Below are 18157 nucleotides of genomic sequence, written 5' to 3'. Positions count from 1 at the left end.
GGAAACGGCATGTCTCTTTTGACCTCATGGCGAACCACCAATTACGTAATTTTTGACTGTTTTTGGAAAGTTGATTATTGTTCATTTGCATTTTATATTATGTCATTATGTATGTTCGCAGTTACTTGATTTTAAACAAGTGACCCTCGTGTTTTACAACGTCGTGGACGATGGATTTAAGTTGCAGTTAGAAAAAGTAGGGGGGGGGGTCCAAGCTTATAGTGTAGAAGGCAGTTACTCTTTGCATAAACTCGCTTAATCGTTCGTTTTACTTGTAAATCATCATAGTTACCACTGCTTAAACATTAGTTTTCTCATTCATAATTTAGATGTAAGTTTACCTCTTATATCTATGCGTGTGATGAGCTTTTTCATGAATTCGTAAGAGTACAGTTTGAGAATGTCTGAGGAAAACGTTTGTATGGAAAGAAGAAACTAATTGAGACAGATATGTAATCTATTGCTTAATAATTTATAATCTTCGCGTAATATAAAGAAATTTAATAACGACGAAGATGAGACAACCAAGACATGCAAACACGTATGGGAAAGCAAGGAATGCACACATTCTATTTTAAGAAAACGTCAGGAGACCTAGACGAAGATTGATAGTTATATAATATTAAAATGGATTGAGAGGGATAGGTCGTGAAAATATGAACTACATTGAACTGACTAAGAAGGAAGTTCAGTTGACGGATTATGTGGAGAAGGCGTTTAAACTTTGAGATTCATGAAAGCTGATTTCTTGGTCAGATTAGTAACTAGCTGTTGTTCATTGATGGCTTTGGAATTAGTTGGGGGTAAGCTTTGGCTGTGTTAAGCGAATATCATATAATTCTGTGCGTTTCTTTACTTTGTTAGGGATCAACATCTAAGGACAAACATTTGGTGCATATGTGAAATGTCGACGGCAGATCTGGCACTACGTGAAAAAATTTCCCCGAGAAGACTTCCGGAAGTAGAGAATGAGGTATTTGTGAATTTTTATTCGTTAGTTTATGTGATGTGTTTATCCTCTTACGTTCGTATGTTAAACTGACCACTCCCAACTCGTCAGAGCAATTATGACGTAGTCATTTACTCTCTCTGAATTATGCTTGTTGCTGATAGACCTGGGATAGTCAGTTCAAAAGGGTTCCGAGCAGAATCATATTTTGTCATAAGATGCATTGTTTTTCTATTATTTACCTCGGTGACGTCACTTTCAATCGTGACTTTTTAGGCTGTCAGATTTCCGGTTTTAAAATACGGGGCATCCTACTGAGAGGAAAAACTGACTGGCTTGTTGACTCAACATACACGGCAACACTAATATAATATGAAACAGAAGATGTAGCTATGCCGAGTTCTTCATTTTCGTTAAAGGACTCATGAGATTTTAGGTTTGACTTACGTAAAGGTTGAATTTGTCCCGTAAGTAAATTTTCGTTAGTGAATTAACGTGAATCAAAATTACTTGCGATAATGCTCTTTCATTTTCCATAAAATTCTGCCGAAGGATTAAACAGATATATGGATGTTCCTATAGGTTCTTAAGAAGATATGAAGAAAAACTTCATGATAATAGTCTATAGTTTGAGCTATTTTTAAGCCTTCTTATGGAGTATGTCCCGAACCTTACTTACCAAAAACGACCCATCGCACAAAATATTAGAACGTAATATGAAACATAGGCCACATCGATGTGGGGATTGTTTCAATAAGTGCGAAGAAAAATAATTTACAACTCTGTGTAGTGCGATTCCTGTAATGTGACTGTCTTCGCAACAGCTTTTGTGTCTGAAATAATTTAACGTCAGTGCTAACGGAGCTTGCAGAATGGAAGAACGCATTTGGATAATATATATACTCCATTGGAGTACAACATTCCGCTTTTGTCTTCGGTAATGGAAGGAGATGTTCGTGACATTCATTATTCATACAAACGCTTAAGAATACCTGCTGAAGGCGCGGTTAGCAGTTTTCGTGGCGGTCTTGCACGTGCTTAGAAAACCTCAGGAGGGCCCATGCTCCCGTTTGGAGCAGAATGAGTTGCGTCAAAGTGTGACGTCGTTTTCCCCTTTATCTAACCTAAAACTTTTGTTGGTTTTTAAACGTATCTTTATTGAGCCCACATTCGGATAAGATGTTTGTGGTCTGTTTCTTGCTAGTTTATTCTACTCTGATGTTGTTGAAGAAGCGGTAAATTACGCGTTCAGCCTTTTAAAGAATAAATGTGTTGTTTGTGATTTGAATTGCAGTTTACCGTGCATGACTGAAAAGGCAATTAGTTAATTATGATGACGACATTCACACGGACACAGATTTCATTTGATGTTTTTACATCACCCAGATGCTGAAATAACAACGTTTGTTCTCATGAAAGTTTCAAAAATTGAATTTCTTGACCGGCTGCCAGAGGTTGAACGCACCGTGAAAGATCATTTTTTGAGGGAGAACTTCCTTTGTAGGTCGTTGTCTGGATAAAAAAAGTCTACGATATTTCGGAGGTTGGTTCTGTCTCAAACTTTACGTAGATGAAAGTCCAACTGCTCCGTTTAACCCGTTGCAAAAAGCTTTTCCTTTATTAGGTTTTTCGTCTTCCAGTCCGCATATTTCATTTCCCAGAGAACGTAGTGGAGTTAAGACTTGGAAGTTTTTATCTTGGCTTCAGTGTAAATTGTAGTCTTGTGAATTTGTGCTATGTATAGTCACCTTGATGTCTACCAACGTTTCGGAGGAACTTACTACTCCCATCTTCATTATTGCTAGGAATGGGTAATTTGCGCGTTGGATGTGGTAGCCGTTTATCAGGATGCCTGAGACCTTGATCTTTCGTCACTCGTCAATGGAAACACTGCCTTCTGACCTAATGAATACATCCCGTACCACAAAGAAAATTTTCTTAATCTGCAATATGTAATTTTCCCAGGAGATTGTATTAACGGGGCCTTTTGATACCAGGATGTCCCACTAAAACTTTGTATGCCTTTACTATTTTCCTTCGTGGATGCTAAGTGATTAATTCATCTTTGTTTTAAATATATGAATAATATTAGACGAAGAATAGAATCAACAAAACTGTAGACACACTGCTGATGATTGAATACGAATTACGGATGTGTTTACTGGTTATTAAATGACACTGATCTGCAGAGGTTATGCAGCGTCAAATGAGACACAGCAGGGTAACTGAGTAATGAATTTGGAAGGAAGTTGGAGAGAGCTTGCATGTCCTCTCACTAACTTGACGAGTTTGAGTTCCGACTGTTAAGTTTCCGAATGCACAACACAAACTCCATGGCTGGCTCTTAACAATGTCTAAAACGGGACATATTTGGCCATGGAGTCGAAACTGGTGACTTCACGCGTTGTTCAAACCATATTTGTAAGTACAAGATACAATCAACTGAACTCAAGATGACAGCCTTCTTGGATTTTGCGTTGCGTTGTCTCTTAGAGGTTGTCCGACGTTTAAGAGGTACAGTTTATTAAGATTTTCAATCAATGGCAGTAAGTAACAAACAAATAGAGTTGGACTTTTGAAGTTCTGTATGGAGACATCATAAATTAACCCATAAATTGCACATCAAACTTTTCTTTGTATGCTTCCAGTTACGAACTTGATGACGTTACACTAGAGTCACCGAATTATGTGTCGTGTGAACATTCTCGTTCTTCGCCTGTGTTTATTTCCGCTCCATTCCGATACACATTCTGAATAGAGCATGCTTTAGTTATGCACAGTAATGGATGACTAACTAACTAACTAACTAACTAGATGGCTTACCAAACCCGAAGTTTCATCACCGAATTAACCGAAGCCCTCCACCGGACCCTGTCCTGGGCCAACAAAATCCAGTCTCCTTCAACTCCTATCTCCCATAGATCCCACCTGTGATTATCCTCCCATCTACGTCTAGGTCTCCCCAGCGGTCTCTTCCCCTCGGGCTTCCCAACCAATACCCGGAGCACACCTCTTGTCCCATCCACGCGCGCTACATGCCCCGCCCATCTCATTCTTCTTGACAGTATTGGGGGAGAGTCATGGATGACTACATTGCATATTTATTAATTTATAGTTTTATAGATTAAAGCATTTAATGGAACGTAGCCGTGATTACATCTTTCCAGAAGTGAGTTTCACCGGATATTTTACAGTAATTACGATGCAATCCAAGGAATAATGCAGTAAAAGAACACAATTCCAACACAAGACCTCTTCAGGAAAGAACGCCTGCGATGCCCACGCACTCTTGCGAACTTGTCGGTTTGGTCCGCGCCCTGAGAGACCTTGACGGATGCTGCCATTGCGTCCATGACGACAAAGAAGTAGACGCGTGTCCGTAGCGGTTTCAAACGACACCGTGTCCAATTAAAGGCCCTAGGTAAAATAGGCGTGGGAAGATTTAGTATAATAGTGGAGATTATAGGCTACTTTAAAATAACAGAAAAGTCTGCTCCAATGTGGAAGGCATTTAAGTTTTCAGATAGATCCTTTGGGGTTCTGTATCTTTCATTGTTTACTGGAGGTACAGCTTATTGTTGACTGACTGATTAATTGAATCTTGGATTCGGTTGCAGAGGTTTTTAGTCGGTGCACATGATGACGAATGATAGGGTGATGGTGCATGATGAATTTGAAAGGGAGTGGAAAAAAGCGGTCGTAGCCTATTTTAAGGGCATACAAGATACAGAACTAACTACCTTTTACACTTGTGTCAACATTTATTCACTTGTGATAGAAAAACGCGTTTCGATCATTCGACAATCCTCCATTATCTTCATGCGTCCTGCAACATTTAATTCAACAAGCTCTTTTACGTTTTCTCTCAGTATTTGCCTGGAGGGACTGATGAAAACTGCGAAAAATCGCGGTCGAGATAACCGTCTATTATAAATATACAGAGGCTTCTGCGTGTCATGTTTTATAATTTTACGGAAAGGATCTCGCTAATGAATTTGAAAATTAATATCGACTGTCACGGAAATTTTGAAGTCTTTTCAGAGAGGACACGAAACAGTCCTGGTTTAGTCCATGAGACAATATTAAATAATATTAATAATACTCTAAATATTTCTGACAATGGTTGATTCATTGTAGTAACACTGTATTGGAAGTTATCCATTTTCTGATGTATATTTGACATACACGACGTTTCGGGAGTCAACTTTACTCCCGTCTTCAGGCTATAGGGTGTTATGATACTTTTTTATTATTAGTGAGAACGCTCGGGATCGAACCCGGAATCTTTAGAATGCTAGGCTGGTATGCTAACCACTAAAACACTGGTGTTAAGACGGGAGTAGAGCCGACTCCCGAAACGTCGTGCCTACAAAATACACCCAGACAATTGACAAAGTCTGACACAGTGTTCTTGTAATATTAATGTTATCTTTGTGAAATACCATTTAGTAATAACAACATAAATATATATTAAATGTTCGAAACCGTGTTTGTTGCTTCGGAAACCCCGGTTTTTGGTAGTCGATTTCGAAATTCATTTTCAGGCTGAAACTATTAGTTGTAGAAATGAAGTAGGTGGCTGAACGGCTGTTTTTTGACATAATTGGATGACACACGTGGGCACGTGTTTGGAACACCATTCGAACCTCTGTACTTCTGTCCGGGAAGAAGGACACTTGGCCTCTGATCTATTTAATGTTGGTGCCCTTGGAACATACCATACACTTTTAAATGAGTGCTTACGACGGAGCTAGTTTTACATAAATTACCATAAATGCTTTTAACTTATAGATACGTATTCTAGCTACGTACTTCGTAATGTTTATTAAGCGATTCCTTAACTGTTCTGAGTAGTGTCTGGTTCTAATTAAGTCTCAGATTTATAACTGCCTGTTATTACTGGCGCCTGGCTCTGTCTCACAAGCAATCATTGCCAGCAAAATTTCTTCACTTGGGTAGCGCGGCTCTCGATTAGGTGTTAATCCAAGTTGGTGGTAAAACTAAGAAGAAAATTGAAATAATTCCTGAAGATGGTTGTCTTCTGGGATGTTTTCTGCCTCCGTCATCAGGGCGACTGATCATGGAACATTGGGCTTTCTAAACGATTCTGAAATCCTAGATTAGACACGGAATTACTTTAATTGTTATAATTTGGTAGAGTTTTAAGCTGCAATGAAAACTCGTTTTGTTCGTTTAACTTACATAAAATTTCCATTAAATATGAAGCCAACTACATGGAAAACATCGCCGTATTTACACAACTTAGTTTTGTGATCAACACTAAGCATGTGTACCAGTTGAATAAACAAAGGCGTGATGATCATCAGTTGTTTAATTAATCACTTGTATGACTCAGGCATCTGAAATACAAGTATCTCCAGTCTTCAGACACAAGTAAATGCTTTGTTTCTTGCATATCCATACCTACCACTGTTGATTATTTATTATCGCATACCAATATTATGTTGTCTGAAATTTTAAGGAAAAACATGGCAACCAATCAACCACCTGAAGTTACCTGACGCTTGAAATATCGAATATACCAAATATATTTCAGAAAATGTATAACTTATTATTATTTTCACATATTTTTGGAATCAATGTGTCTGTAACGAATTAACCGCTGTCACAAACTACGGAGTATCATCAGTTGACTAGCATAAAAATCTCAATCAGATAAGCATCTTAAGCCATTTATGTTACGATGTCTTCAATGTGTTTGCCCTTAACATCGACGACCTCACGGAATCTCGTCCCAAAATGTGATACTACTACAGTTTGGAGGATATCGCTCAGTAGATGATTTGAGCTTCTCCAAAGTCTTTGGCTTTCCCTGGTACCCAAACGAAAACAAATGGCCTGAGTACTACGGCGTCAGCAAAGTTTCTTCAAATTATAATCACTCGTTGCGGAGTTAATCAAGGGTTAGAGGGTGTATGATTTGCCTTGGGATCCAATGTTTCCTTGTCTCCACCACAGTGACTTCTGTCCACGAAACTTGACTGAAGTGTTCCAATTCACTTACCTGTTACCACACGTGCAACGAAGCAGAAATGTGATAATGTAACGGAAGTGGCTTGTAATAATGTATAGGAAAAAAATAAATAAAAGTTATATATAAACAAGTGGTGCGTGGTTTAACGTCAAGGACGTCTGCAGTGACTTGCTGTTTCAGACTCAAGAAAGCGTATCAGATATTAATTCCTTTTTTTAAACTCATTGTAGGCCTATGTAATTTACCGTTCAAAAATACCTTTCATTTCACATTATAAATACAGATTTTCATCAGGTTATTCGATCATGTTGCTTGTGCTAACAAGTGCATTGTATTAAAGTAAAAGTAAAAGGTGGTAGTTTAATAATTAATAACAATAGATATAAAATATGAGGTCTGTACAAGAAGCGAGACAATGAAAGAACATCGAAGCTGTTTCCACTTCACTTTGAACAAATAAATATATATATATATTTCCTCCGGGGGTTTCTCCGTGGCATCCCAACAGTTACTCCATTCACACACAGAAGAAGGCAATGGCAAACCACTTCTGGATCATCTACCAAGAACGTATATGAACAGGTCCCAGTCCGAGAAAAGAATGCAAGGATCCTGTTCATATGGACCTGTCGTCAGACAGAACACTATATTATTATTATTATTATTATTATTTAGTATTATATATATATATATATATATATATATATATATATATATGCTGCCATATTCAATTACTATGCCTCCAGGACGTTTCTTTTATTGACACTTGTTTATTAACTTAAAATGATAGGTAAGGAATCTGACGCGTTTCACAAATTGTAATAATTCTGACATGATCCAAAACACGTTAATTAAATATCGTAGTTCGACTTTTTTTTCCCAACATTGTGGCAACCTCTCATACCAAGGCAAGGATTCTCACTTGATGTGTTTGTAGCCTAAGAGATAACAGCTTTCGTATTAGATTTTCAGATTTCTCAATATTAATTTAATGTTCCTTACGGAAATGCTACTTGCGATGTACAGTACTGACAGATGATCACACCCTACGTCGTGCTTCGTATTAGGGAAGTCCCCACTTGAGTTCCTGCCCGAAGTTCGGCTGTCGTCACAGGTTTTTGGTGGTTTTTCTGGGTCTCTTCAGGAATGTGCTGGGATAGTAACTTAAGAGTTGGCAACGACCATTTCCTTCAGTATTCTTCACACTTAACGCTACATGACATTTGATTGAGAAATGTTATTAAATAAGAAAACAGTAATATATCGTAAAAGTCTAATCAATAGAACTTTACTCCATTCAATAGATTATCAATTATGTCATGTTTTCTTCTGTATACAAAATTGCAGTCATGTAATTACATTAAAAGATGTTGGCATGACCTTACATATATTTCTGTCCCCGCATTTGAAGGAGCTTCATGAAAATTTGTTTTCACTTCATGTCGTTGAAGGTACGTACCTACCTTCGTAACATCTTAGTCCCTACAACCAGTATGATGGCCTTGCTAAATTGTGATGTGGAAATTACAGGGTGTTAGCAGTACTTAGTGCACGGCCCTGAAATACTGCATCGTAGTGGAACGTCGAAAAATGTGTAATGTGTTCCGTAAGACATCAAACTGAACAGTCTTTTAACCAGCACCCCTGACAACCTTATTACCATATCAGACATACGTCACACAGTATGAAACAATGGTAAATAATGCAACTGACTAATATTACGTCATTATTAACCCTTCAAAGCCCAGTGTTAACTGTGCCCTTACATTAATTAACTCTTTGTTCATGCCCAACTAACCGATTACTTGTCCATTGCCCTGAAACTTCCTTGAGAAGTTGGTAATGGCTCAGGTGATCAAAGATTTTCTTCGTCTCGAACCCTAAGGCTCGTTACCATGTTAACAAAAGCCAAGCCGTGTTACCACAAGTTCTCATCGTTACAGCGATTACATTTTATTATCCTTCCACCTACGTTTGAGTTTATCAGGTGATTTCTCTTGTGGTTTTCCTTTCAGACATTTTCTTTGTTCATGTGATTTTGTTAGGGTCATCGCTGTAGGTATAACTAATTTACCTGGCATATGGTTTGGTTTGCGCAAAGCGTTACCTGATGCAGTCTTGTCGAAATATTGACAGAGTACTGCAATATATTGAACATTCTCATCCTATTAATTTGTACAGTTCGGTGAGACAACGTCGCTTTGGCACTGGGCCCCTGACATGAGAGAATATTATGGAGCGTCGATGGAATGGCACTGACGGGCTAAACACGAAGATAAGTGTCTTGTGGGTTGTAGCTGCTTCCTTCATCAGGGTGATCATCGCCCTGATGATGGAGATAGCAGGGACGTCTGAAAAGTTGGTAAACTTCTACCAAGTCACACGGCGCTACAACCCAAAGGACAACAGTCATCAGGGTAAACGAACTTCGAAGTGGTATTGACCCAATAATTTGATAGTAGGAATAAGCGCTGCATGATTTCATACGAGTTTTGAAAATAGGCTTACCAGAGAAAAGAGGCAATTTTTATAGCTTACGGCGTTTATCCTGGCGCGGTGCCCTGGCTGTTCAGAATATTCAATTCTTCGTTATTCAAGTGCTGGTTGGATTTTTACGTGTTACCACGCTCGTCATGAAAAATCCCAGTAACTTAATTCAGTTAACGTGAATATGCACAGTACACAAATTCAGTGAGGTACAATTATCTTGCATCATCATACGGAATATACATCCTTCCTCTCCAAGTCTGAAATGTTAATATTAACATGAGAATTATGGTAATTAAATGAAAAAGTGTACTATGAGCGGGCTAATTAACACGTGTAGATGAAGCAGGAAGTTCGTTGAAAGTCATACTTGGAAATCCTTGAGGACATAGACCGCATGGAAGACTCAGGCGTGTATGGGAAGATAGCATTGAAATAGCTCTTTGAAAAAAGGTTGTAAACAGATAAAATGCATTGAGCTGTCTCAGAATAGAGTTCAGAGGGTCGCTTTTATAGTGACAGTTTTAATCCTTGTGGTAATGTAGTAGGGAATTTGTTGACCAGGTCAATAACACATCTACTGAAGGAAGACCTCGTTCACATTGTTCATATAGATTTAATGTGCCGATATGATATTAATTTCGTTCATCTGTAGCTGTGTTCGTTAGTTGTTTCACATATTGACTAACATATTTATAAATAATGACTGTAATTTTTATATACTACTAATGTACTTTATTGCTGAAACGAAACCATTTTTAATCTGATAAACAATGAGAAGCAAAGAAATGAAGCAGTGTTTAAATAAGTTCTCTTCCACTTAACACTATCCATTATAGTCATTATCTCGCGTCGCATCTTCCTTAATTAACTCTAATTAACATATGTGATGTTCTGCCTTGAGTATTCGCGGTTAGTATCTCTCTATGCTTGGGCGATCAAAGAAAAGTGGTCAGCTGTTTGAGGCATGAAAGACGTATAGGGGAAAGGGCTAATCATCAAATCTTTGCACAAACCCTTGACTGCTAGTGGAGCATAACTAATTTATAAGAGTACATTTTGGATGCTGTGCTAACTGTCAGATAGACGTAGAAGTGGTTTTTTTTAGGAATTATATGGAAGTAAGACTACCAGGTTTCCGCCTTTCATTTATGTAGGGCTTTGAAACATATCAGTAGGGGAACATACAGAGCGTTTCTCAAAAGGTAGTATTGATATCCCACATTTAGTTGCGTGATAAATTATCGCGAAGTTAATGATTGGGAACCACAACGTATGGGCGTTTTCTAAGTCTCACGAAATCGAAAGTTTTGATGTGGTGATTATCTATCAAGTTTTATAATCGGTAGTTGAAGGATCTGAGCCCATTACCGGCCATTCTGCCGGAAGGTTTTCATTTTACTCCATACAGAATGCTCTACATCCAACTCAAATGATTCATTGTTTATCGTTATGAAACTGAAATATAAATACGGATTTCGCTACCGCCATCTTGTTACTTTACATTTTACAGAATATTGCCTTCAGAGAAGTTGCATGTTGTAAGGATAAAACATTAATTGTCACTTGCACCTCAGATGTTTGCAAGCCTGTTGTACTGATGAAATTACACGTTAAGACGTGGAGAGTCTTATAGTGGGATGATATTCGTACCATCACTTATTTAAAAGTTCTTAGTGGGGTAGGGGGACAAGCACACGGACAAGATGATGCCACAAGCCTGTATTTGTTTATAAAACAATGAAAGTAGGTTAGAACGACAAACACTGAGCAATACAGAGGTGAAACAGCTGTCGTTGTTCCTGCCAGCAAATCTGGAAACATTACATCTTCCTGCGAAGTGTAATATTTATACTTCCAAAGTATATTTTCCTTGAACGCTGAATAAATTTTCAAACTTTTGTCTGAAAAAACAATACTGGTCTAAAACCTCTGACGTAGTCATAAGTCAGCTAAGAATAGAAGCTCACAGCCAACAAAACTTGCACTGAAGATGGCTGCCTTCTGGGTTGTTTCGCACTGTAGTCTGGTAGATTGCCTTGATGATGGAAGCAGCAAGCACCTCTGTAACGCCGGTAAACTTCTACCGGACAACCCGAAATCTCAAAACTTGCTATCTTCGGTGATCGGTTTCGAAGACTTTACATGGAATGACAGGGCACATAATACAGGATGTTTTAAAATGAGACAACTACAATTAACGCGATATTTAATGATCTAGAATTCGTCCCACGTGCGTCGTAGCATTTATTACAGCTCTCTTATGCGAAGTTAGTTTCAGTGATTCTGCCGACAATATGGCACGGATAGTGATAACAGGTCGGGGACTTTGTCGATCACAGAATTTTTCCCCACACCCTGTCTATTCCCAGCAGCCACTCATCCAGAAACGATATTGTATCCAAATGCAAATTGGTTAATATCCCATTCAGATGGACAAATAAACGGTCGCAAAACCCCTTCTTCACCTGGGATCTCATCAAGGCTCCAGCATGACAAGTGCGTCATACCGATGACAGTAGCCTCTACGAAGATGAAGGGACCGTACACCTTCATCTTCACCAGAACTTCAAAACTCCAAAACACTGCTCTCCATCCAATAAATCACTACGCGGCACAGCAACCTAGAAGATCACCGTCCGTAATTTTTACCTTGTCTGGTTCGTCGAGTCTTTAAACTCGCTGATAATTTTCAAGTTTTTTCTTTCTTTCTTAGCCTTTGTACAAAGAAGTGTTGATTTAGATATCGCACGTGTGTCGGTGATGCACGGAGTGGCACTGTCCCGGTTATCTTTAAGAAGAAAGTAAACATAGGCAGCGAAGCGGAACCCATCCGTTGGTCATTATGCCTCACAGGGACCGCTCCATGTGTGTGCTTTGTACTTGTCTTTGTCCCAGCTTCTTCTGAAGGCTTGCAGGCAGCTGACCAAGCACTGGAACGCCGTCCACAGACAGAACGGCCGAATGGACCAAGTTAACTACTTATTCTCCAGCCAAATTATAATTCAGATAATTTCAAAACATGCCATCACTTAATAAACGGCTTAAGCCTTGAAGCAAAAGTGTGGGACGTTTCATTGCAGAAACAAATATTTAGGATATAATGCTGTATTTAAATTCTCTGCGCCATGAATGCCGTTTGTTTACAATTTCCCACGCGGAATAAAGTTAATAAATTCGCTAGACTGGCAAAGGTTATTGATTTTATATCCTCGATCATCATCGTCCTGATGATGGGGCAGTAAGCACCTCTGAAACGTCTCAGTTTATAATAAACTACGTTGAGCAACTTCCCAGAAGACACCCATATTCGTGTTTAAGCTGTGTGCGACATAATATTAAAATGCGTTATTGATCACAGTGTAAAGGTCAGACCACCGACTCCGGTCGCCGCGTGGTTTAGCTAGAGGGTTCGAATCCCTCTCCGACCTAGTGTTTTGCCCTGGATTCTGTGGAGATATGCATTCCAGTGGACTGCTCCGCTATCTGATGAGTTCTGCCGATTGTCTAAATGCAAAATTGCGAAGACAAGACTACAACAGGACTGTAGCATGGAGAAGTAGAAAAAAAAATAACTTTCTCATCTTGACCTGTCACCAACATAGCATAATTCTTCTATGTTAACAATTATCAGAAAGTTTCCCGTACTGAATGTCTTCATTGTATCTTGTGTTACGCATTGATACGTAATGGTAAGGTTGACAACGTCTTCTTATACTATTATTTTTGCTGTTAATTAATTGAAAGATTAAAGAAAGGAAATCGCTTTCCTTAATACGGAGAGATAAACAATTTCAGTTTGCACGTGAGATTTGGTGGTGTCAGAATTAGAAGTAGCCCCGTACAAAAAGAGAGTCTCTTTTCAGAACGCACGCACTCATTCGCCGTCTCTTTGAGCTGTCGAGTTCTCTAATTAAACTGCCACTTTCTCCCATCATGCATTTCGAATTGTCGACCAGAACTGAAACCTCCAAAAAATATAGCGTAGTTTCATTTTTAAGTTACCGGCATGGGAACGATACTGGGCTGGAATTAAATTCTTTTAATATTTTTGTTGTGGCCGTCTTGCCGAATTTAATTTAAATTGAAGCGGTTAGTGAGCTGGAACATGTGGCTGAAGAGACAGACGCCACCTCCGTATTGAGCGTTCATTTCGTTCAAAGAAAAACCACACGGGCATTGCAGTTCTTACTTTATAAACAAAAGCAGCGAAAATGAAACTAAAATTCTTTAATTTAAGTATCAGGCTTCGCCCAACGTGAGAGGGACAGACACTCCTAATACCTTACATAATTCTGATTTAACACATTCCATATATAGTAGTAAATGGCCGAAGTCCGGTTGGACCGAGGCATTGTACCCATACAAACTGCGAATGCAGCCTACTTAAAAATGATTATTACCAACATTACACTTTAAACGTTATTTTATACGCTCCATTAAACAGGAGATATGTTTTCATTTTACAAAATGGTATAGCAACTTTCGTGGTACTATTATCCGAGTCGTTTTATAAAAGAAATGTGACACACAATGATGGAAATCGATTTTGTAAAATGAAAGGGTCGGAATTTATCAAATGGACATTTATCGACAGTTCAAAGAACAATGCTAATGTAAAAGTGTACGCATTTCGTGAAAGACTTCGGTCTACGTACACATCAGGACATCATGTCTGACTTAATTGTACGAGATTACCTTGATTGGAGATTGGATTGTGGGAGGAAAGTGATTTGGTGTGGGATGTGACTGGAAAGGGTGGAGTAGCTTTGGGGGAAAAAAAAAGACTGCCGGACACCGAACAGCAGTGACCTTCTGCTAGGAGACAGGTTACTACTCATGCTTTGTGATAAGTTTTGTAACATGAGTTTGGAATGGAAAAATTTTGCAGGAATTTTTCGCTTCATCATCTCGCCCCTGGGGAAGAATGAATTTTATTCCTTACGTTCTATTGCAATATAGGAGGGTGTGCACAGGATTCATTTTGCTGAGAATAAGAACCAGTATAGGTCTCTTGTGAGCACAGCGATGAACCTTGGGGTTCCATAAAAGTCTGACAAGTGACCATTAGCTTCTCAAGAAGAACCCTGCTTCGTGGAGATAGTTATATATAATTTGTGTCAAGTCCGTCCATCTGTAGCTTCTAGGCGACCTTCTCTGTACATACTTCAGGTATCGCATCGTGTTCTTATTGTTCGCAACTGTGTGTGGGCGCCTTGCTGCTGCTACAGGTCATGTTCTTAAGTTGGTGTTAGCTGTTCGAGGTACGCCTTGCGTCAGCGCATTGAAATAACTGTGGTGGGAGAAAGAAATTGAACTGAACTGTGCATGGCGTAATCTTTGATCACAATGATCAATTTTAATTAATTTATACTGTAGTGAATGTTTGTTGAAGTAAGCTAAAATTTATTTTCGCAACTTATTTTTTGTGTTTATCCAAGCAAACTAAAACGTCACTTCTTACAATTTTTCGCTTCTATGACGTAAACATCACAGCCGGTCCTGGTCGTATTAAGAGATGGGAAGGTTCAGAGTGTCGTGAAAAGTGTTTAAATACGACAAAATTTTGTTCGATGAAGGAAGTTTTAATGACGAAAATAACAAATTTAATGTCAGAGGCTTGGTTAATTCCAGAACCCCTCTGCTCTGTGACGTCGACATTTTGGTGGATTCCAGAATAAGTAGTTCGGTCAAGAATTTCATGAAGCACTAATCATGATAATGTCACCGGGGCACACCTTTCTTCCAGGAATATGATTGACAGTTCGTATTTTCAGGTTGTGGATTGAAATTCTCGATATTTTCAACAAACACTCGGTCCTATTTCTTATTATCAGAGTAAGTTTCCAATAAAACTTCACAAAAGTGGAACAATAGAGGCTGTCTGAATGACGAAAGGCAGACAGATAGGCCAGGACTGAGGGGTAATGCAAAAAACTGTACATTCTGCGGTGTGTGCCAGTTCACGGCAGTCCAAATACAGTTATGACGTAATGCGGTAGGAGTGAGTACCGCTAATTTTGAAGACGCTTCTTTGTTTTTCATCTTATGACTAATATGGTGATGCGCGTGGTTTGCAGACACAGAGCTAAAGGCTGTTAGTAATGTTTGAACTTTTTTCCTTACCTAGTACCAGTATCAGATTCGTTAAAACAAACCCACACTATCCATGCAGATGAGTGTTGTGCAATTACTATCCTAATGTTGTTCGTTGTTAATTTCCATATTCATGTTGTATATAAAGATGACTGTCTTATGGGATACTGAGCCGTGTAATCTGGTTTAGTTAGTTTACTTGGCGATGAGTTATCCCCCTGATGATGGAGGCAGTAAGCGCCTCTGAAAAGTCTGTAAACTTGGACCAGACTACAAGGCACAGCATCCTAGAAATCAATCAGCCATATTCATATTCTCCGCCTCAACAACCTCAAGTTTCACAAACTGTATAATGTTTCAACTTCAGTAAGTCACAAAGAAATGGCATTTGCCCTTTCCATGATCTATTAATGGGTCTGCTATTGCTAAACTAATTATTCGGTAGACCAGTTGTTACAATTGATCTCCATGATTTAGGTTGTGATCTTCTGGGTTCTTAAGCACTGTAGTTTTCTCGTTGTATACTAATGTTTCGGAGGAACATGCTTGTTTCATCTTCAGGGTTTATTGCGATGGAAGCAGCATGTCCCTCCGAAACTTTGGTATGATTACACAACATTAAACAGGACACATGGCCCCAATCGGTTCTGCATTATTTTAACCGACATGCGATTCGTAAAATGCAACCTTGAATTTAATTAATTTAAACCACTATTATGAATATTATATATGTATCCATTGTCTGGATTTAAAATATTAGTAAGTGCTCCAATATTTTTTGACTTTATCTAGAAAATTAACGAATGGATAAGTGTATGATCTTCCACTCTGTAACCAGTTAGCATCCCTTTACGGCTGTGGGGCATCAGCCCGTTCAAGTGGAAATGACTTTTATGTCAGTGAAAAGTTTCCAGATGTGAGTCTGACAGGGGACAGTACGTGTGGTATATCAGCACTGGAGTTGGGTGGTCTGGGGTTTTAACTGTGGGATTTTTTACTAGATTTTATGTATATCGCAACTAGACAAGATCAAGTTTTATGTCAGTGATTTGAACATTGTTCTTCTACGACTAATCGGGAGTAATTATTGGACGGTGAATCCATTAAATACGTGGTGGTACTGACCAGCCCATTCCAGGGCCTCCTAACATCACAAGATAACAAATATCCGAACCTCAAGTGTGATGATTCCTGCTCTGTACCCGGTGCTCGACCATCCTGATGGCTGAGTCCACACGGCCACCCTGAGTCAGGGGCCACTTATCCCAGAGTTTATTCTGTGCTCAGTAACCTTCACGAGGAGTTAGTATGCATTTTGGAGTATTCGGTCGAGTCTTGTTTCAATGTAACATACGGTACAAGCCTTGTCCTGAAGTGTATGTAGTCGTGAAGTGGTAGATGAAAATTCCATGGAGGCGTATGGCGATGGTTGATATCCATTACGCTGTAATACTATAAAAATTTTGTACTGTCCATTTTGTGGCGTAAACGACATTTTGGGAGTTGATTCTGTTCCTGTCTTCATGTGGTTGGTTGTCGTTACCCTGAGCATTTTACTATTGCTGTTGAAAATAATATCCGTAAATATCTGTCATTATGACAACCGACAACTGGTCATCGATAGATTTATGGCGTACGTCTCAGTCATGGGGCAGTGTCCATTGTAATTGTAAATGATGCCGAAGCGTTACATGAGTAAAGTTATACGCTCGCGTGTTACTTTTTAAGAATATTTTATATAAAGTTCTGCACACAAAACTGACAAAATACTGATGATCTGAGAGACGTCACTCACTGTCTGACTGTCTATTCTCTGAAATTTTGCACTGTTATGAATCACACTGTGCATGCAACTTACGAAGAAGTTAACAGCTGACTTGCATTTGGGAGGTACATGCTTCGAGTCTAATTCAAGAGACAGAAATTCGACCGAGAAGTTTTTAAATTTTCCTCGGTTATTCCAAGAAAATTCCTGTTATGTACCTTGAAACGACTTACGGGCAATTCATTTCAAACCTTTTTCGCTTCAACATATCCAGTTTTCTGAAGGCCTAAATAACTTCTGCAAAAGAGTGTTGTTTAATGACCGATTGGTCAATACCATTAGATGTTTGGTTGGAGATCAGTCCATAGCTTTTGCATTACAGACCACACAGAACGTAGCGAAGGAACCTATAAGCTTCGAACCCGCTACCCCAGTGGGCGGACGGAGAAGGTCTAATGGACTTTATACCGCAAATTTCCGTTTCTATAGCACCGATACTTTCTTGCAGCAGTTCGCCTCGAACACGGAAATTATTTGAAACCCACAGTTCATTTATAGCCATATTCGCTTGCAGGCTATTGCGATGTCTTTTCTCTTCCTTGTGACGACACATCGTATGTTCATCATGTTGCCTATCGCGTTGCAATGAAGCATTTCAAATCTGTGTGGCTAGGAGTTGGAAGTAACAAAAATGGAATGTACTATGTTCCAGTACAAATCTGCTGTTCGCAGAGCTAATTTATTTTTTTCAGAGATTGCAGAGCCTGCAGTTGGCAATTATGTTTTAGTTTCTCTAAAATTAATTTGAATGAGTATTTTTTTTATAATTTTTATATGATATTAAAATGCACAAAATAAAATTTAC

The 18157-nt window shown here is 38.9% G+C and overlaps 2 protein-coding genes across 3 annotated transcripts in view; one reads left to right on the top strand and one right to left on the bottom strand.

The window, feature by feature from the left end:
- Nucleotides 1-18157, top strand: part of stmA (Protein EFR3 homolog stmA) — a 93171-nt gene that overhangs the window by 24931 nt on the left and 50083 nt on the right. For both annotated transcript variants that reach the window (XM_087342881.1, XM_087342883.1), the window contains exon 2: nucleotides 865-973. In XM_087342881.1, coding sequence (XP_087199007.1) covers nucleotides 865-973 — 109 coding nt within the window. The remainder of the gene's footprint in view (nucleotides 1-864; nucleotides 974-18157) is intronic.
- Nucleotides 1-18157, bottom strand: part of LOC110830866 (bloated) — a 51941-nt gene that overhangs the window by 23785 nt on the left and 9999 nt on the right. The gene's annotated exons all lie outside the window — the stretch shown is intronic.

This window comes from Zootermopsis nevadensis, unplaced genomic scaffold (genome assembly GCF_977971745.1).
Source record: "Zootermopsis nevadensis isolate Lab colony 2312 unplaced genomic scaffold, Znev_1.0 Znev_ptg000004l, whole genome shotgun sequence".
NCBI classification, from domain to species: domain Eukaryota; kingdom Metazoa; phylum Arthropoda; class Insecta; order Blattodea; family Termopsidae; genus Zootermopsis; species Zootermopsis nevadensis.
This window is presented reverse-complemented; position numbering and strand designations above follow the sequence as displayed.